At 34.9% G+C, this 22,756-nt stretch overlaps 1 protein-coding gene and 1 long non-coding RNA gene across 2 annotated transcripts in view; one reads left to right on the top strand and one right to left on the bottom strand.

Moving 5' to 3' along the window:
- Positions 1-22,756, bottom strand: part of swi2 (Protein singed wings 2) — a 201,970-nt gene that overhangs the window by 29,970 nt on the left and 149,244 nt on the right. Inside the window, exon 4 of the mRNA XM_081751203.1 lies at positions 3,827-3,972. Coding sequence (XP_081607329.1) covers positions 3,827-3,972 — 146 coding nt within the window. The remainder of the gene's footprint in view (positions 1-3,826; positions 3,973-22,756) is intronic.
- Positions 9,573-22,756, top strand: part of LOC145680567 (uncharacterized) — a 38,260-nt gene continuing 25,076 nt past the window's right edge. Inside the window, exon 1 of the long non-coding RNA XR_014130652.1 lies at positions 9,573-9,660. This is a non-coding gene — a long non-coding RNA (uncharacterized LOC145680567). The remainder of the gene's footprint in view (positions 9,661-22,756) is intronic.

The following is a 22,756-nucleotide window of genomic DNA, read 5'->3' as shown; positions in this document are numbered from 1 at the left end:
TCATTTTTTCCCTCGAAAGCGATATCTTTCAAAATTATTTATTGTTAGATATTGTAAATTTACGGTATCTATTTTAGTGGACGGGAAATTTTGCATCTAATCGGATAATTTCATGGCTTCTAACAGGAATTCGCAGTTACGAAATTTGCATCACTGTCTCTTGAAAGGATGCCTAGAAAAAATACTACTAGAAAATAACTGAAAACACAAAATGGATTTGATAGCCAAATTCACGTCATCTTGGTGCGTCATCATTTTTCTTTAAATATTTGTATTTAGTATTAGATTAGAGTTTAGTGTCCCTTTCAGCATCAAGGCTATATGAGACGTGAACTTACAAATTAACGTGGGTTCAGAACCACAGGAGTTCCCATCGGAAATCAAACCTAGGTCTCCCGCACCAAAGACGCGTACGCTAGTCATGGACAAGGGTGTTCGATATTTAGTAATGCGTACATAAAGTTGTGAAATTGCGCTTGTATAATGGAATGCAATTCCTTCTACTGACATAAACCTTCACAATACTTAGCTGGACAAAGTATCTTTAAAAAGAAAATGTCACTCTTTACGTTTCAGTTGCTGGTTCGACTGAAGGATGGAACAAATTGCAATGAGTGTTTTTGGATCCTACTTTGTGTAGTTGGTTCATCATAAACTTGGTATTTGATACGGATATGAACTATTACACTTATTTGGTGTTTATTTCTAAATAATAAGTCCTAATACAATTTCATAAAGTTGTAATTCTTCTTTAGTTTGTATCACTTTACACAATGACAAATCCAAAAGGTGTGTTGTATCGGTGCAGTACCAGTTTTTCACGTTTTTCAAAATGTTCCAAAACCCAAAGAATAATCTTTAATTTCTGATATTTTAATCGTCACAAATTACAATTTTATAATGTAGTCAATGTTTATAATTACTGGGCAGTTGGGCGTTTAAACTAATGACATCATAATAAAGTCAAAACCCTAATTTTGAGTTGAATTGATTCTGATTTTAACGTCCCGTTCAGCAGCGAGGCTATGTGAGACGTGGACCTACTGATTAACGTGGAATCCGAACCTCATGAACTCCCACCGGGAATCAAGCCCAGGTTTCCCACGCCAAAGGCAAGTATGCTAACCGTTAGCCACGAAGGAGCTCCACCATAATTTTAGTGGGCGATAAGAAATATCTTGCCAGTGCTTTTACAATAAATAAAATTTTATAAGTATTAAAGAATAGTGGTAAGAGATTTTATAATAGCTCTTTTATTTATGAGATATGAGTATTTTGAAAAAAACAACAACTAAAGAATAGGTTGGCGGAACCACAAAAGACTCGTAAAATAAACTTTCTTATAAATACATACGCACCTTACTCACCTTTTATAATTGCTATGCTTACGTTCTCCATAAAAACAGAAATTCTCTTTTAGTGATACTTTGCACAAGATCATGAAGTGGGTTCAAATTTAATTAAAGGCAAAATACAATACAATAATCCACAAATATTGCCTCAAGTGAGTTTAAAGATTTCTAAACACTAGTGCGAAACCGGGCTCTGCCGTTGCGATCGATTTACAGGTCTTGAGACGAAAGTAAGAAGGGTCTTACGCACACAGTAAGTAAAAACAATTAATATGCCGGTAACTTTCCCCCAAATGGGTGTATCTTAAAACTAATCTCACCATTATTTTTCTAATTAAATTCTAGCCCGAAATTATGTATCATATTAGCCTATTCCCATTTTGAAAACTTGACCTTAATTCAAAATGGCGGATTTCAAGATGGCTGCCATCAAGGTCATATCTACCATACGACTTCCCCCCAGGACTTATATGTATCCACATGGTTTTTCTTCACTTTTCTTCATTAACGCTCCGTTTACAAAGGGTAGTAAGGGACTTCTGTGGTAATCTCTAATAACCACATCACAACTCTTAAAAGTTATTTAAAAAAAATAGAAAACATGCACCATGGCAAAAATTTGACATCACAAGTAATGATGCATACATGCCTTCTATCAGCAAAAAAAAAAGTTTCATTGAAATTGGAGCCGGACATTTGAGTGATGTCCCTTGTGGGATGTGATTGAACGTGACGTCAGAACACATCGCCCCCCTTCCCGGAATTTACGGGAATTAGGTGACTGAGTGAGCACATGTGGTGCCAGCTCTCTCCAGCGACCTATCAAGGATCATTGCGTGTATGCCAAGACGTGTCGCCGTTTTTATCCATGCCAAAAGTCGACATACTGACAATTAGGTAGGTAGTCATGATGGTCTGGCTGATGTGTGCGTATATTTTAACTCGTACATTTTGTCTCGACTCGAATTTCGAGACGTCTCGACTCGAATTCGAGTCGAGTCGAGACAGAGACTGTCGAGTCGAGACACGAGTCGAGACAGAAACATATTTTCGAGTCGAGACACGAGTCGAGACAACATTTTCTCGAGACGAGTCGAGACAGGCTTAAATCTCGACTCGACTCGACTCGAATGCATCTCTAGCTAGGTATAATTATTTAGATACTCATTACTTAAATTATATAATAATTACACATCCATCATACTGTATATCACAGCTAATATTGTTGATTGATTGCAGTCACTCTGAAAGTATATGATACAGGTAAGGCTGGGTTTAGAGGGGCGTGCAAAGGTGCGCGTGCATCCCCCTTCATTGTAAATATACACTACCTAAAGTGAGAAGCCAGCAATGGAAATAGCAACACTTTCCGAAATTTTCTGCTGACATATTTCCGTTTGGGTTTAAAACAAACGGAAGTTTTGCAAAATCGATAGTTTAAGTCAATTTTCTAAAAGTTGAAAGAAAAGGATTCACTGGGAACAGACACTTAGCATTTCTTCATTCACAATACAGATGCCTAAAGGCATTTAAAATTTTTTTCCCATTCAATTCAAATGTACTGGCAGTTATTGGCGCACCCCCCTCAGAAAATCCTGGATCCGACCCTGAATACAGGATATATTATTTAAAGTGACACTGAAACAATTACTTGGGCTTGTATCTGAAGTGAGTGCCTCCATCAGGAATTGAACCCGAGAATACGCGCATTAGCCCCGAAGGGGCACTACTAACATAATATTATTGTTCCCAATATGATTATATTTATTGTCAATTAAGGGTATTACTGACAAAGAATGGTATGCATAGCTTACTATCTTATTTTGTCTGGGATAAGCGGGTTTAATCTCTGGTAACAGATATGAGGTTGGAAAACCAATTAAGGTGAAGATGCACACAGCCTGGAAGCTATAATGATAATTAAACTCCAAAACTATACATTATGGTATTTGGACAGAGATTGTGTGAGGATCCAGGCAGTAACCCTCATAAACATCTCACAGAAGGGGAAGAGAATAACTATCTTTGTAGCGTTGGAACATTTTGGGCTCAAATGAAGGGAAAACTTTGTAAAATATTTTATAACTTTCATTTTATTTTCATCTGAACTGTCCGTTGTGGCGAAGTGGTTAACGTATGTGCTTTTAATTTCTAGTTCGATTCCCGGTGGGACACTCGGTCGAAAAAGTGTGACAGCTTTTTAAGGCTAGCTATCCTAAGTGAGTGTTTTTCCTCGTTGTTTTTTTCATTCCCATCAGGTAAATGCTATGATAGTACCGGTACATAATATACAGGTCCCAGACCACTTTATATCTATCTATCTATCTATCTATCTATCTATCTATCTATCTATCTATCTATCTATCTATATATATATATATATATATATATATATAATGAAGCAGTCGTTCGAATTTCATTTCGAACCATTGAGCTTCAATCATCGCATGAAGAAAGTATGTATTTATACTTACCTCGAGAAGCGGTAAGACTTGCAACGCCGGTTTTCCTCCATGCTTTCCACCGCATTGCATTTCTTCCCTGTCTACAATCTTTTGCGATCCAGGATGATCACCATCCAGCAACCAAAACAAATTTTTATCACAGTTGAGTGGATTGCCTAATGAAATATAATAAACGTTATATCACATAAATTGAAATAATAATTTTTTATGACTTTTTAAAAACTAGTTTTACACGTAATCTTTAGGAGCATGTGGTGTGTATTACTGTTAGAAGTATGAGTGGCTCCATTAGCAGAAGACTAACTATAAATACTATAAATGATACAATTTGCTAGTTAGCAGTGCATATATATATATATATATATATATATATATATATATATATATATATATATATATATATATATATATATATATATAACATAAAATCTATTTCAGCAGAATAATCTATCAAATATTATTGGCAACGCGCAACGATATATATTCTTTGTAGCGCCATTAAAATTCATTTTTTTTCTCAATGTGCTCGAAGTCCATGCATCAGAATTTTTTCTCAAGGGATATCATTTTTGTTCAACTTGATGTATCAATTGATACACAGTGAAACTGATTATAGCAATATCAGTTTCTGCGACACGTCGTGTATTGCGTCAAATATTCAGTGGGACCAACTAATTCCTCACCTGGAAAGTGTTTTTATATACCCTGGTTAGTGAGATATTGGCTAATACATCAAACTTGAAAAATGAAATGAAATGGAATTTTTGAGTAGCAAATAATAATAATAATAATAATAATAATAATAATAATAATAATAATAATAATAATAATAATAATAATAATAATAATAATAATAATAGTAATAATAATAATAATAATAGTAATAATAATAATAATAATAATAATAATAATAATAATAATAATAATAATAATAATAATAATAATAATAATAATAATAATAATAATAATAATGTATAATATAGGCTTGACCGAGTGGACATGACGACACTGTCTTTTATTATTATTATTATTATTATTATTATTATTATTATTTAAAGGTCTCGTTGGCGTCGTTATAACGCAGTTGAATTGTATGTCTCATCGTTGGACAGCATTTGTATATAGTTAAAAACAGAAAGTAAAGAATGTAAGAGTTAATCGTAATAGCTGGCACGGTTATTGCACATCAAGTTTTAGGTTTACAAAATATTTGATTTTTCGGAAACTTCACATAAGCAGAGATGAATGCAGGATTTTTTTTCGACGAGTTTCAAATTCAATATGATGATAAATTATATTAAATTTAAAAAAAAACAGCTAAAATTAAACTAAATTAACTCAAATGTCGGGATTTTGAGGGTTAGTGGGTCTGGGCCCCCCAGAACTCACCCCGTGCGTACGTCCCTGCACATGAGGATTTGCATTCATCCATATCGTTTTGTACAGATCAATGACATATCTATCTGCTGGTATATATAATGTTTTTTTTTTTTACATTTTTCGTTTTTATACACTAATCAATTTGTAGAATATACCATGCACTGTTAATAACGACTTATGACAGGAAACAAACAAACAAACAAACAAAAAACTAGTACTTAGTGGCGAATCAGATGAAGGTCTGTTCCAAAACAACATTCCTCCATATGACGGACAATGGAAATGAAATGAAGAACTTACGAATATCAGCCTGTGCTTTACGTTTTGTCATTTTGTAATTGAATAAAATTCATTGACCGGAGGGGCATATGCTCACTTTGTAAACTTAAGTTCTTAATATTCGTAGATGATGAACAAAACTTGAAGATTTCAAGACGTAGAAAAAAATTACTCTATTCAAGTAAAAATTTAAAAAGAAGACTTTTGAACAATCGTAAAGTACTCGTAGTTTTGAACCGTACTCGTCTACTGAAATACTGAATGACACTTTAGGTAATTCTTGCAAGATAATAGTGCTAACACCTAATCAACTTATTGAAAACGTCTAAAAAAAAGAGTATAACTAACCAAAAGAATTCGACGTTGGACCACCATTCGCTCTCACAACAGTTTTGATGCCACGTGAAGTGGAGTCATAGAAATGAAATGAAATCTTTCACCTTTACGTTCCACGGTTACGCCGGTTAGGCTAAAGGAAATGGTGATGATGAGAAATGAATGAAATGGTGGAATAAAGAAAGTGGGAGGAAATGGGAGAATCCCGTGAAAACCTACGCACACATTGTTTGTCCACCTCTAAGTTCACTTGGGTTGAGTGGGAATCGAAGCAACGACCCCACACACCAGAGGTGAACGCCCTACCACTGAGCCACCGCGGCCCTTGGAGTCATAGAGATAGTGAATGGTAGCAAATGGGATATTACCGGTACGCCATTTCGCGTGCAGTGGACCACAAGTTGACGGTTGAGTGGAAACATTGCGGATCATACAGTTCTTTACGTCACACGTAAACACGATCTGTAGTTTGAGATAAAGTAAACAATGATTCACCCAATCATATCACATATTTCCACTCATCAGTGGTCCATGTTGTATTTTGGCGGCACCATTGACGCCATGCTAAAGGGTTCTGGTCTCTTATCAGTGGTTTTCCCCATACAACTCGACCCTATAAGTTCAAATCATGTAACTCACAGTGGACTGTGATTGTCGACACAGCCTGTGGTTGGTCCTGTTTGAGTTCTCCGTTACATCGCAGTCGCACGACTGTTCTGAGTGACACTCCGATTTAATACTCCGTGAGACATGTCACTGAAAGTTTTCTTCCCACCACTGCTCCTCTTCGCCAATGTCGTTTTGCCGTGAGTTTTATAGGCCGTCATCATCTTGGACACACTGTACCTCGCGACACACCCAACACCTCCCCATTTTTATTACACTCAAGCCACACTTTGCCTTCTTTGGAAATCAAAGAGGTCGCCCATTTTACACTATCACTGTCTGCTCAGTTTATCACACACTGCCATTTTACTGTTCTTTGCATGCTACAGAGCTTTTCCTAACATACTACCACCAACAGACCGCCACTGGTGCTGAGTTCGCTGCCTGACCGTTGCCAACCCAGACGTGTTTCCAACTTCGGGATATTGCTATTAAATTAGCAAGTACGAGTACCTGATGTAAAGTTAGAATAACATCAATATATTTGGATCATACAACTGCTAACCCTGTGTTTGGGTTCTTATTAAAACCCCTTTCCCTTTTTATATAATTGTAACGGGATTAAACATCATTATAAGGTAATGATGTTTATCTTTCTTCCTTATCTCATTATGATGTGGTTTTTACTTGACGGCTATTGGTGATTGGAACACCAAAGAAATGACGTAACCACCTGCGAAAAAAGGAACATTAAAAATTCATGTTTGGAATATAAGGTAAAACTCAATATAATACTCCACAAGTGTGTTGAATTTGAACGTAATTCGCAATTATACTTCGAATAATAATACTTCAAATACGTTGAGCGAAAGTGAATAAGCAACTATCTTAAGAATAATCATAATAAATAAAAAGGGGCCGCAGTGGCTCAGTGCTAAAGCGTGGGGTCCCTGGTTCGATCCAGGCTCGCACCAAGTGAACTTTGTAGTGGACAAACACCGTGTGCATGGGTTTTCTCGGTATTTTCCCGTTTCTTCCCACCTTATTCATACCACCATTCCATTTATTTCTCATCATTACCATCTTCTTTAGCCTAGCCGGCATAACTGTGGAACGTAAAACTGAAAAAAAAAATTAGAAAAGTAAGTTTTGTTATAAGCGTTTCTGCTTACATAGCAAAAAGAAAATCACAGTTACTGCATAGCTATATGGTTAGCATACGTGCCTTTGACATGGGAGACTCGGGTTCGATTCTGGCTAACCAATGTTCGTCTCCAGTGATTTTTTTTTAAATTACATAATCAAGTTTTGTTTAATATCTAATATGCTAATTCATTACTAGAGTTAGATTAATCTCGAAAACTTTTCACGATTGGTACTTTAATTATTTAGAACAATGGTTTCCAACCTGGGAAGCATGGTACGCAAAGGAGCACAAGCTACTGACAGAAATTATGAATAAAGCACAGCTTGTACTGACCATTTACAATTAAAGCTTTAAAAACTTCGCAGACACTGCATCTTTGTATTTTGTTTTTGTCATGGAAAGTAGAGGGTGGAGCGTGAAATGTGTGGCATTTACGAAGGGGCGCCAAGCAAATAAGTTTGGAAAACAACTGATTTAGAATGATAGGTTCTCCAGGAATTACGTCATCTACTGTGAAGGTGATTTCCAAGGTTCATATAGTTTCCCACCATTGTTATCTTTATTTTTGGATCAAAAGAGCCAATATATTTCAATCAAAAAGTTTCTTGTATACCTTATACAATGGACTCTTTTTAATTCGAAGTCCAAGGGGACACGAAAAAATTTCGAATTATCCAAAATTCGAATTATCCAACAACATTTTTTCACATATATAACAACAAACCAAAGTACTGTGCATCAAAAACATATTCATATGGTGTAGACTTTACCTTTAAAGCAGCTTATTATTTGCGTGATCGAATACCGCAAACTGACAAACGACATTGACTCCACATAATTCAAACTACGTGTACAATGGAAAATATATTTACGTACAACACTACAACATACATTGAATAGCCCAAACAATTAAACACCAGTAACAATTTGAATATTCTGTTCTCACTTTTAAGAAGTCGTAAACTTCATTTGCTTAAATTTGATTGTTTTTGTACGGTCAATAAATCTTTGAATTTCATGTATTGCGTGGAATACGATATTAATAACATTTGGTTGACTTTATCAATAATTCATCTTAAATTTTCAACCAATTCTGAAACAAGATGAGATTGACACACGTTCTCTATCTTTACTTCTTCCCCAACTCACCTTCATCTTTATCATTACATAGATTTTCTATTTATCTTTTGTATTACTCTTCCCTATGGCTGCATCTGGATAACTGAAAACACGTTAAAACTGTATTTCTCTGTTTACATCTGTCCAACATTAAAAATTTTCAACTGCATTTAGTTCGAATTATCCAAAACATAGGTTCAAAAGTTCGATTTATCCACGATTTTTACTATTGTTTTCAATACAGTTTTCAAGGGGAATCGACTTCTGTTCGAATTATCCAATATTTCGAATTATCCAAGTTCGAATTAACGAGACTCCACTGTATCTGGATAATTACACACGAAAACTCGATTTACGGGCCGTTCAAATATTTTGTGGCCAGAAACTAATTATTAGCCAAGATCGCAATCTTTTGATCATTTTTTTTTTTTTGATCGTTTCTAAAATTTTTCTTCTTCGATTAATTAAAATATTTGCTCTTGTCTTTCTTATATAATTTCAAAGTTCAAGTAAAAACACACTTGACTATATGAAAGATTATTTTTAAAAAAATAATATACTGTTTTCTTAAGTTAAAACTGGTAGTATTACAAGATAGTGTGTTAAAATCTCCCCGAGGAGCATTGTTTTTCTTGTAAATGTGGGCCAGTTAATAATATCCAATAGTAAAATTGAGATTTATCCAACATCACAGTAGTTGATTACAGTACCCTTGCCTTGACACTAAGTGTTTTTTTCTCCACATAGACTGTATGTCTAATATATTATCACCTGTTAAGAGATTATCCTCTTGTTTTTTTAAAAAAAGAACCCAGCATCTGATAGAGTTGTTTACTTGCTATTTAGGAAAGATACCGGCCTACACTGGTTTATTCAGTCTACGGACTTCGACAAACAAGAAGCCTCGTGGGATTATACTCTCTGACGTCGTTATGATGCTATTATTGGTAACAGGGTAATAATACTGTTGTATATGGTATGTACTTAACGTTATGATGACAATGTTGCTGAATAATCGTCTTATATAACTTATGTGATTGCATACTTATCACATTTAATTCCGTCAATTATATTTCAGCCATATACGTTAATCTATATATTAAAATGCTAGGTTTCTATGTTTGTCTCCAAAGAAAAGTTAATATTTTTGTCCCCAATCCTTTCGACAATGAGATCTCAAAAACTACAAGTGCTAGAAACGTGCTGTTTTCAATGGTCGAATCCAAATTTTGTGTAGATTGTTCAGTGCTAATTGAGTGTTAAAGAAAACATGGCCGATAATTCTTTATTACATTTTTAAGGGGTATACTGGATGTATTGAATTTTAAAAAAATAAAGCATCATATCCTATCGGTTATAGATTCCAACACAACATAGTTATATACAGGGGTTGTATATCTCTCAGGTGTTTGTTTCATGGCCAAATAATAATGAAAACGAAGGATAACCGTTTCTCCAGGCTAAGATGAGTCTTTATTGTTTGGAGTGTTTTGCCCAATGAACGCCATATATCACTGACGTTATAATTAATTATGTATGTATTTGCTTATTACATGCTGCATGCAAGAAGAAAGAAAACACTGATCGTACATGAATTGGAAACTCCAAGCGGAAATTGGTTCAAATCTTGCAAACGGTGCGAGATATTGAAAAAAAAAATCTCCCCTTGCCGATTTTTACCAAGACCTCTTTCACTTGTGTCGTAAAGGGACACGTACAGACAGGGTCGGATCCAGGATTTTCTGAGGGGGTGGGCACCAATATGTACCAGTACATTTGAGTTGAATTGGAATTTTAAAAATACCTTTAGGCATCTGTGGTGTGAATGAGGAAATACCCTGGAAATGCTGTGTCTGTTCTCGGTGAACCCTTTTCTTTCAACGTTTAGAAAATTAACTTAAACTATCGATTTTGTTAATTTTAATTTAATTTTTTTTAATTAACTTAATTTTTTTTACGATGTTCATTGTTTTTTTTTTCACTTTAAATGGGGGTAGAGTTAGCGCAGACCCTTAATAAGGAACAGACGCGCGCCCATTTTGTTTTATTGGGAGAAGTACAAAGTTTGAGAAGAGATCCAAGATTACAAGACACTACGTTTATGTAACAGTGAAATGATATTATTCTATATCCGAAAAGGCAGTAAGCAATTGCAAAGTACTACCACCCATATTCTCAGAAAGGAATATAGAGCTATATACAAGAAAAAAGTTTAGATGGAAAGTTTAATTTCAAATCTTAATTCTAGATCAGGCATATCTTAGCTAAACAAATGTAGTTTTTTTAAAAAAAAAAAAAAAACTTTTTTTTGCAGGGGTTGCCCGGATCTAGTGAACTCCCCTCGTGGGTGTGATTTGAAAGGAAATTTTTGGGCACGGCCTCTCAAAATTTTTCCTGTACACGTAAGTTAATGCGGAATAATAGTCAGAATACAACATACGGAGCTTCATGGTATTCACTGAGCCCTATTCACTGATCCAAAGACTAGCGAGGGTACCTTCGGTGCAGGAGGTCTTGGGATCAATTTCTGGTAGCAAAGCATCCAATACATTACAGTTGCTACACTTTATGAACTGTAATTCTTGTCCTCTGTAGCCTTATGATATAGCATTGTAGGCTACTGACGAATTATGATAATATACAAATGAAAACACTTAAAAATCAGTCCTGTCTTAATGTTTGTTGCTAGCTGTGGGCCTGTGTTATTCATATGGAATAGTTATCGGATTGTAGCATTGACAAATGGAAACATATCCTATTTATAATCGAAAAACGTATCAATTTGTGAATAACGCTATTATGTTGTAGTATACTAAATTTTAAAACCCCCAGAGTTATTGTATATATTTACATTTTTATAAATTTATGTAACAATTCAAAGCTCACTTCAGTACAAAATATTAACTGTCTGAATTGAATAAATTAATAAGACCCTTAATAAGGAACAGACACGCACCCATTTTGTTTTATTGGGAGAAGTACATACAAAGTTTGAGAAGAGATCCAAGATTACAAGACACTACGTTTGTCAAGGTATTACTAAGTCAAGATAGTTTCCAAAATCTAATGCGGTTTATTGAAATAAGTCCAAAGCTTATTTTATTCTATTAGACATACACGTAGAACTTCCAGACAAAGAAATATAAAAGGCATGCGGATTGCACTCCACAGTTTTACATAAAAAGAACCATTTACGTTCAGTCAACACACTTCAAGTCTACACTTCAGCTCTAGACTTGACATTCGCCTGTAAGTTACGTAAGTCAAGAAGAGGCGGAGTCTTCGAGGTTTACAGAAGGAACACAATGTAAGTGCCTTTAAATATTAACCTTTTCTGATAGTTTCAGATTCCTTGCTTCATATCTCAACCACAGCCTTTATATATACCTTATGAGAGCAAGTAATGAAATTAAAACCGCTTTATCAGTCAATCATCAGTTTCCTGTTCTTTTCAATTCATATTTGTCTCTATCAGTCTCAATATTCTGTGAGAAATCAACCTAAGATTTAGGTAGATTGTGAACCTAAAATCAAGGGTTCGATTCTGAGTTGGCACTCCAGTATTTAGTATTCTTCACAGAATAGCATGTGAAAGCATCGTACTGGGTTCGATTGTGAGTGCAGCAACTAACTAACGAACTTCATGGCCTATGGAACCCAGAGGTTCAATGATGCGTTTACAAAAGCTCTCCACTGACTTCTGTTCTTAGCCAACTGAGTGTAGGGTCTACAGAACTTTTAAAATTAGGACCTTTTTTTTTCGATTTTTCCTTTCTTTCCCATGTGTATTTATTCGGGTTATGAAATGGTTGATACACATTTATTGCTTTATTGCATTAGGCTATAGAAAGTATGTGGTTCGATTTTTAACGTGTTTAGCATTTAAGATTTATTAGATTATTTTTCATGCTGGTTGATGAATTACGTCAATTATTGGGCAATATTGAAATTCGATGTTTTAAAAAAGAAAGAAAAAAATAAGAAGAAACACGCTCTTACACAAACACATATTCCACACTTGTGAGGCCGCGTTGGAACACAATCGACACTAATAGAGAAATATGTGCAAACTTGAAAACATTTAAGAGTTACGGGTTGCATAAACTTCTAGGCGAAAATATTAAGAGATTCTCAATCATCCTCATGCACTCAAGATGCATTAGTTAGTCAATCACACGAACTGCCAATAGTTCACAGTCAGGTTAATAGTTGTCGCTATTTCGCTTCTTCCTTCCTGATATCAAGAGATGGCGCCACCGTGCACACGAGACGCTCACCTCTGGCACGTAGGTTACGTGGTTCAATCCCAGCTTCCGCCAACTGGGCTTTGTGGTATTCAAACATCATGTGCGTGGGTATTAGCGTTCTCCCATTTTCTTCATATTACTATTATCATCCATCTCACCATTACTGGTTCCCTTAAGATCAGTGCATATCATGGAATGGGAAACTATTCATTTTTTAAAAAATGTGTTTTGGTCTTATATTCTTTTAATGCACTAAATATAGACACAAGTAACAACGTAATAAGGAAAGAACTCTCGCTGAAAAGTTTCGGTAAATTTATCTAACATCTTGGTAAGTAAACACAATGTTAGATTTAAAAAAAAAAAACCCTCCGTGAAACAAATACAATGAAACATAAGTCTTAGCTGCTTCTTAAACGAGCGTAACCATTCGACCATTTGACTTAACCGGAATTTGCATGTCTGTCTGTTGCACAGTAACTTTTATAGTTCTTCCAAACTTGATATATTTCCTATGAACCTTGGGAAATAAGCTCAGTATTTGGAATTGAAATCCGTCCAGCAAAAGGAGGTAAAGCGGGGTAAAACTCACATCATGTTGCAAGTTTCCATGTGTGTATATAGTATTCCAATGATGATAACATTTATTAGCGTTGTCGCAAGCAGGCGAGCAATAGCGCAGGTAGCGACCTCTATTAGCGTCGTCGCAAGTAGGTAAACAATAGCACAAGTAGTGACATCTATTAGCGTCGTCGCAAGTACGCAAGCAATAGCGCAGCTAGGCCTAGTGGCATCTATTAGCGTGGTCGCAAGTAGGCAAGCAATAGCGCAGGTAGCGATATCTATTAGCGTTGTCGCAAGTAGGCAAGCAATAGCGCAGATAGCGACATCTATTAGTGTCATCGCAGGCAGGTAAGCACTAGCGCAGGAAGCGACATCTATTAGCGTCGTCGCAAGTAGGCAAGCAATAGCGCAAGCAGTGACATCTATTAGCGTCGTTGCAAGTAGGCAAGCAATAGCGCAAGCAGTGACATAGCGTCGTCGCAAGTAGGCAAGCAATAGCGCAGCTAGGCCTAGTGACATCTATTAGCGTGGTCGGAAGTAGACAAGCAATGGCGCAGGTAGTGACATGTATTAGCGTCGTCGCAAGTAGGCAAGCAATAGCGCAGTTAGGCCTAGTGACATCTATTAGCATAGTCGCAAGTAGGCAAGCAATAGCGCAGGTAGCGATATCTATTAGGGTGGTCGCAAGTAGGCAAGCAATAGCGCAGTTAGGCCTAGTGACATCTATTAGCGTGGTCGCAAGTAGGCAAGCAATAGCACAGATCGTGACATCTATTAGCGTCGTCGCAAGTTGGCAAGCAATAGCGCAGATAGCGACACCTATTAACGTGACGCAAAGAATGAGGAGCTCAGACATTTGCTGTTGATTATATTAGGATAAACAGCAACAATATTTGTAGAATAATTTCATATACAGTATAAAGGTACAACAATGCTATATAGCATTGCTAATTTCAAAACTGATCGATTGCTGAAACAAGCGATTTGCCTAGTCCCCATCAAAGACAGAGAGATATATTGTGTGGATCACACTGTATAAAAAGTAATGAATGAACAGAACAGGCTTTAATGCTTTCCAGCACTACATCATCCAATTCAGCAAACGTGAAATTAATAAAGCACTCTTGAATGGAATTGCACTTTAAGTCAAGGCAAAGTCTAAAAATAGCTACGTTAACTTCTTTCATAGACTGTACCTAAAATAACGACATCTGGCGAAGGATTTTGAGCAGAAGTTCATCAGGGTAAATGAGGACACATATTGGGAAAAAAAAGTGTGCTCGCAAATTCTAAACAGCTGACTGTTTCTCGCGCGCACGTGCTATTGTATATTATCTGATGAAAAATGACAGCTGGCGACATTTAGGACATAACCAAACATTTATGATTAAGCAGATGGATGAGATAAAGTTTGGTAAATGACATAGATTGTATTTGTATGATCGTTAAAATAAAACAAATCACATGCTTCTCAGTATAAGTGCATACGTTCGTGTATACATAGTACTTTTCTACTTTAAAAGCAAATATATAGTATGTATTGGCTTACTGCCAAAATTAATGCAACTTCTGTAAAGAACGAACGCATTGTTTTATGATAATGTACAAAACATTTTGACTCCGTTCCAAAACCCAGCGTGGTTTAATATTTTATTTGCGTTAGGTTTGTTGTCATTATAAATACACACGGCAGGTGTCTACTATATCTTAATTGTGATCTACACTCTCTTACAAGATACCATACCCCCTATTGGCACTCCCTCATAAAGATTTACTAACATGTAAAAATCAGCAATCAGATCAGAGTTCGGAATAACCAAGATATTAAATTATCTCTCAAAATAAACATCAATTTATCTACTATGAAAAAAAAAGCATATATTGAATGGACTATATAATTACTAACAATTTTACATACAAATACTAGAAATTACTTAAAATCGCCAATTTTTCTTTAAGAGGTGTCCATTTCCCAATGGCCTGCCCCCCCCCAAAATTTACCATTTTTCGCCAATAAATTTACCATTTAAAATAATTACCACTAAATTTATCATTTAAAAAACTTGCAAAAGTTGTCCCTTTAAATCAAATTTAAATTTATCATTTAAAGTTGCTTTAAAGGGACAAGTTTTGCCAATAGATGTTACAGAGCTCAGTTTTCGTATTTCTTTCAAGTATTTTTTACCTCTCGCGAAAATTTACAATTTCTCTTACGAATTTCAACCTAGAGACCTAGAGACCTAGAAACTTTTAGAGAAGGAACATCATAGCCTATCGAAGGCAATAATCCGTGCCGATATTTTATTTAGAATTGTCTTCATTGTTGAAACAATTTCATTGTTAAAGGTTTGGATATACATTTCAACAATGAAGAAAATTCTAAATAAAAAAATCGGCAATGATTGTTGCCTCGATAGGTTATGAAATTCCTTCTGGAAAAATTTGAAGTCTCTAGGTTGAAATTTGTAAGAGAAATAGTAAATTTTCGTTGTGGACAAACTTCTCTCTTACCTTGAGGTTCTGAGCACGTGCGCGAAATATGTCGGTTCGTTCTCGGAACACTAGTATAAAAGAATAAACTATTTCTTCCAGCAGAGCAATTATTAATTGCAACAAACAATATACTATTTAGCACCATCAATTTTCGATATTTTCAAAAACTGCACGAGAATTTTACCCTCAAGCATGTCATTTTCTTCAGCTGGATATTATCCCTTAATTACGGAGTTTGATGCAATAAGGCTTTTCAGGAGCCGGTATCGAACCCCACATACGTCTTATCTTTGTACAGTATCAGGAGCGCACTCAATTTTGTTGTTGTTGTTGTTGTTGTTGTTGTTGAAAGGGGTCAAAGGTTTGGGAGTAGAGTCCAAGAAACCACTACGTCTATATAGCATTTGAACAGGTATTGTTCTGCACTCGAAAACACAATAATTGTAAAATATTTCATGCTGTATTTTCAAAAAAAAAAAAAAAAAAAAAGACAGAACTAGTTTGTTTTTATAAAATAGAAAACAGATGAAGTGTAAGATCAAATTTTGAACTACATCGATCATTTTCCTGTTAAACAAATATAGTTTTATTGAGAGAGGGTGCAAATATATGTTGAGTTAGAAATTTTTTTGGAGATCTGGACCCGGTGGACCTTCCCTGTAGGAGCGCCCCTATACAGTGTCATACTTAAAAATAAAATTTATAACATACTCATAATGTGGAGCTATATCTCATTAACCACACAGTGTACTGAAATCTTGCTAGTACCATACTGAAAAGTTTGATGAAGGTATGTATAATTTATCTTTCAATTTTATCTTAATAGGTGGCATACATAATCAATTTTTACTTTTAAGTTTACAAAAAAAAAAAAAATCAGTTTTTCTAGTTTTCAGAAACCTACGTATGAGGATTTGAATGTAATCGTATTCAGCTCAGTGACATCTATTGATTGTTATATGTACCGTTTCTCGACATATTTTTTTTTAAATATAGGTTTACAAAAATAAATTCGATTTGTATCTATTTTTTTTCGAAATTTTAGAATGAGGATTTATACTCGCTCAAATCATTTTGTTCAGCTGAATGACAGATATCTATTAGTATACGTTTAGTCTATGTGGACCTTTTTTTCCTTTGTTATAACGCAAATAATATTTTATGTAGAATTTTGATCGAAGTTTATAGATGAAAGACATCATTATCTCTATGGGAATTTTTGCACAGATGAATTCCACACGAGGTATTACAGCAGTTTGTGCAATTCGAATGAAATATGTTCTATAGATTTGGCAATCACACAAAATCCTTTTAATCTTTCAAAAGGAGAAAAAGGAAGAAAATCTAAAATTAGAACACAATTAGAGGTTAATAGTACAAAAGCTCTTGATAACACGTGTCTGTTTCTAACGTTGCCAAATGTTGGTGCTAAGTACAAAGAAGCTCATAATTGAAACATCATGACTCTCTTATTTTCCCCTTTTTTTTATCACAAATTGTATTGCTAATTTTACCGGTTTAAACTGGCTATTTCTGCAATCGTGGAAAGACCTTGTGAAGAACTCCTGGTTTATTTTATGAGCCGCAACAGACAAAAGCCGAATGGGCTAACAAGAGGCTTTTTTACGATGTCATTGGGACGTTTTCTTCATTTTGATCTCCAGTAGTTAGGTAATTGAATCGCGAGTGCTTCCTTTGCAGTCAGTGTGTGACAACGACCTTGGCCAACGGTTGCCTTAGTAACCGGAACAACTGGAATGAAGTGAGCGAAAGTAAGGATCGAAAGCAAAGCAAATCAAACGAAAAGATAGAGGCAGCAAAATCATCACAATGTCTCTCCGTTGACTATTTCACATTTCGTTCGCTGCGCCATAACGCACAGATTATGTTCTTCAAAGTAGCTCTTGTTGCGAAAGAGTCTCATCAAATACTTAGTATGGAGAACTGTACTATACAGAAGAGAAATGTGGATGCTATCAGAGGAATGTTAGAGGCTTTCGAAATGAGTGTGGAGAAGAAATGAAAAAAAAAGCAAGAAAACTAAACGAAGTGTTTAACAAGGAAGAGAAATTTCAACATTGGGTGTAGCTAAAAAGAAGGAAAGTAACTGATTAGGACACATATTCCGCATAATTTTCCGCCCGGAGATGCAAGTATCAAACTGTATCATACAGTCAGCGACAAAAGTTCTCTCTGTTTGGTAAAATGTATTTTGGGAATAACCGTGGTATGGCTGGAACGTACCGAAAAGTACATTCTTTTTAAATTACTGGAAACTGTATTCAAATTGTCCTTCTATTCTGAAGTTATTTACGAAACTAATTTCAACAAACGGAAAGAAATTTTGTCGCTGACTGTACAATATGATTAGTGTTTAACGGAACCAATTTCGTCTACAGACGAGGAATATACTTGTCGATAGATCTCATTAAGCTGAGCAAAATGATATGGTAATTTCAATCCTCATGCGTAGTTTCCGAGAAAATCGAATTTTTATTAAACTTAAAAATTGATTCTGTACGATATCTATTAAGATTAAATTGATACCGAAGTATATAGTAACAATGCTCTATATCATGACACTATAAAGACGAAAAGTATACAGCATGGCTAATAAGAATGTACCCATAAAGTACCTTTAGCTCTTAAACTTGAATTTCTGAATCATATATTCGATAGATAAATCAGATCATGTTGAACAAAATGACTACGACGATTAAGTTGAAACCTATTACCCTGACTTTTCCGGACCTTTGCCAGGAAACTCCCTTTTTTTCATGGCAGGTGTCAGATGACGTTGACATATAAATAAGGAATAAATAACGGTGAATATGTATATATGAGAACATTGTTCATACGTACAACAATGAAAAAAAAAATATGGCAATAGAAACCAAATAGGTATCATAATGGTTGGCAAAGCTGAAATTGGTGTACAATTAATGTTAGAAAAAATATATTATAAAATTTCCCTGACTTTTCCTGATTTCCAGTCTTTTTCACTGAGTTTCCCTGACCTGCATCATTTTCCCTGAGTTTCCCCTGATTTCCCTGATCAGTAGGAACCCTGGGCATGACTGAGGGTAAATCCTCATGTGTAATTTTTTAGAAAATCCAGAGAAATAAATTTTTGTGCCGCAAAAAAATGTCGCTCCTTGCCAATAATAATAGTTCAAAGTTTTTATTATATTGAAACAGACTATTTATTTATATCCACAATATATGTAAGAAAAAAAAAGAGTTCGTAACAATTGTTAATATTCTTCTCTTAAATAATACACATGCTACCAACAGTGCCACAAATAGTGACACAAATATTACACTGATACCCATACTACTTGTAAATTAAATTTTTGCTCTTCCATATATGTTTTATTTACGTTACCTGACATTAATGTCTTTATCACCAGAGTTACAATTGCTTATTTCCTCTCTTGTAATTCAGATGATGAAGACACTCAATCGCCTTTGAAACTCAATTAAAATTAATAAATCATCAGAGTTATAATTGTTTATTTCCTATTTTGTAATTTTGATTGTGAAGGCAGGCAAATTTGGTAATAATAATAATACTTCACTACAATGGTATGCAGAAGTCTTCTGGAAACAAATATAAACTTATAAGAATAGGATATTATTATTATTATTATTATTATTATTATTATTATTATTATTATTATTAGTAGTAGTAGTAGTAGTAGTAGTAGTAGTAGTAGTAGTAGTAGTAGTAGTATTAGTATTGAAAATTTGAGAATTCGAAGCCGTAGTCTATCTGAAGTCGCAGAAGGGGTCAGTTAAAAACCACATATGAACAACGAGCAAAAGTGAGGGCAAGGGGGGCGTGAAGTTAGCATGGTTTATGAAAGTGGTGTCAGGTAAACACGGTTTGAAACCACTGCTCTATAGCGATGAACGTTAAAATCACACGTGCCAAAAGTCAATCACTTCCGGGCTGAACATAAGGTTAAAAAGAACACGGTACATATTCTTAGAACACTACATCGATTAAAAAAAACGTTTCTCACTCTCTTCTTGTTTTTACTCTATATACTATAGATCAATATTGAAATCGAAAGTTGTAGCAGATTTCAATCCCTTCTGGCTCTAGCAGAGAGGATAAGGATGAAGATGAAAAGTACGTATTATTGGGTCGCTTAATCGATTACAGAAACCCGCTTCTCGCTATCTATCATCGTCTATGGGTTTCTATTGATCAACGTTAAAATTGGACATGGTTGATTTCTGCCACTTCTGACGTACGTACTGATCATCTCCATGAATGTACTCTATTCCTAGCTGATGCCCCATCAATGCACTCTATTCCTAATTGATGCTCCATGAATGCACTCTATTCCTAACTGATGCCCCATGAATTCACTCTATTTCTAACTGATGCCCCATGAATTCACTCTATTCCTAACTGATGCCCCATGAATTCACTCTATTCCTAACTGATGCCCCATGAATTCACTCTATTTCTAACTGATGCCCCATGAATGCACTCTATTCCTAATTGATGCCCCATGAATGCACTCTATTCCTAACTGATGCCCCATGAATTCACTCTATTCCTAACTGATGCCCCATGAATTCATTCTATTCCTAATTGATGCCCCATGAATTCACTCTATTCCTAACTGATGCTCCATGAATTCACTCTATTCCTAATTGATGCCCCATGAATTCACTCTATTCCTAACTGATGCCCCATGAATGCACTCTATTCCTAACTGATGCCCCATGAATTCACTCTATTCCTAATTGATGCCCCATGAATTCACTCTATTCCTAACTTTTGACTCTCTGCATCTTGGCAAAAATTATGATGATCCGTCAAGCACGATAGTTCATGAGATTTTGTGTCTGCCGGACGGATATACCGACAGACAAAGTAAGTACATAAAGGAATTTTCCAAACTTCTTCTTTTATTTAAAAAAAAGGAAAAAGGAAAAAGGAAAAAAGAAGCTTGCATCTGTGGTTCAAAAACGAAATCTAAGCAAATATTAGCACTGCACTGCAGTTAAACTGCAGAAGAGAAGGAAGAAATGGGAAAAGAAGACGAAGAAAGTTCATTGGCTTACACACAAGAGCGAAAAGCTTAATTGCTGCAATCAGTGTCAACAATTCGAAGTCTCTGTTTATCCTAGGATTGAAACGTACCGGTACTTCATATTACAGGAAGCAGCCGATAAAGATAAACACACGATTTTAATGAATGTAACACTTTTTTTTTTTTTTTTTTTAGTACTTTGCAAACATTGGCCAGTAATTCACAGCAAACAAATGTCTTTTTCATTAGCTTGTGCTTTTTCACTCTTTTCTCCTCTAATATCTGATTTGCCATTCTTCTTTAGTGAAACGTTCTCCTGATGTACAGTACATAAGGTGATAGGCTTAATCATCGTCTATTACCCCAACAAATCGATTCACTGTGCATAAACAAAAGGCGTCTCAAACAAAATCTCCACTCATTTTGTCACTTTAAAGTTCGATTAGTGAACCATGGATTCAGATAACTGAAGAGCTAATAGGGAAAATACTTGAAATAAATTTGGGAAGAAAAGTTCAAAAATAAATCAATTAATCATTAATTGCATAATTCATATTATAAAAGAAGATCGTGTCAATCTCTGAGTAGAGATAATTTATAATAGTTCGCAGTCACCATCCCGCTACGTTCGCTGTCTGCCCGGCTTTATTTGAAAATGGATTTTAAGGACCCTGAACAAGAACATACTTCGCTGTTTATTATTATGACAAAAGCTGTATTAATCGCAAATAAGGTTGTAATTACATAAAATCCACACGTTTAGCACAATTCGATGTCAAGCACAATACAATTTAGTATCTAAGAAACCACAATTCCATGACAAGTACAGTACAATTTAGTATTTAAGCAACATGAACACAATATATAAACTACAGACAGTTGTTAGCGTTTATCTTTAGGATTATGCAGTATTTAACAAGCTTTATGCCCAACCCACATAAAGCACACAAACACGCATACACAAAATCAGGTTTACGTTTCATGGTTTTACACTGTAGGCTAAAGGCCCAAATAAAGCATAGCACCATTAACACTTACCACTAAATGTAAATAAAGTTGTAATTACTTATATAAAATCCACAAGTATTTATTCATGCCAAACACAATAATTTAGTAGCTAAGCAACATGAGCACAGTATATAAACTACAGACAGTTGTTACCGTTTACCTTTAGCGCAGTGCAATATTTAACCAACTTCACCGACAACCCACATGCAGCAAACTACCACCAGTAACTAAGACTTAAACTTTAATATTTGTAGCACCGCAAGTTAGTTACGGGCAAACTTTAAAAAAAAAGTTAAATATAAACAATTAGAATTTTAATTAAACCCGATTTTGACCACCAACAAGTTGAAGGATTGGAGGGAACAACAAATAATAATAGATTAAATAACAACAATAATATAACTTTCACTATACTGATAACTTGAGGAACGCTTGTGTGCACGAAAAGAAAAATTCCATGTGTACTGTAGTTCGCGATTTTTCGCATTTGTTACATTTTTTTTTTTTTTTTACATTTGTTACATTTCCGTATTTGGCCAAGGTAGAGTGATTAGCGAAAGGAGATGATAGAATGCGTTCCCTGTATGAAAATGTTCGCAAGGAATATACCTGTAAAATAATAATAATAATAATAATAATAATAATAATAATAATAATAATAATAATAATAATAATAATAATAATAATAATAATAATAATACAAGTAAAA

The sequence above is a fragment of the Thermobia domestica genome, chromosome 3, assembly GCF_964235325.1.
Source record: "Thermobia domestica chromosome 3, izTheDome1.hap1.1, whole genome shotgun sequence".
Classification (NCBI taxonomy): domain Eukaryota; kingdom Metazoa; phylum Arthropoda; class Insecta; order Zygentoma; family Lepismatidae; genus Thermobia; species Thermobia domestica.
The sequence above is the reverse complement of the archived record's forward strand: the minus strand, read 5'-3'. Positions and strand labels throughout refer to the sequence as shown.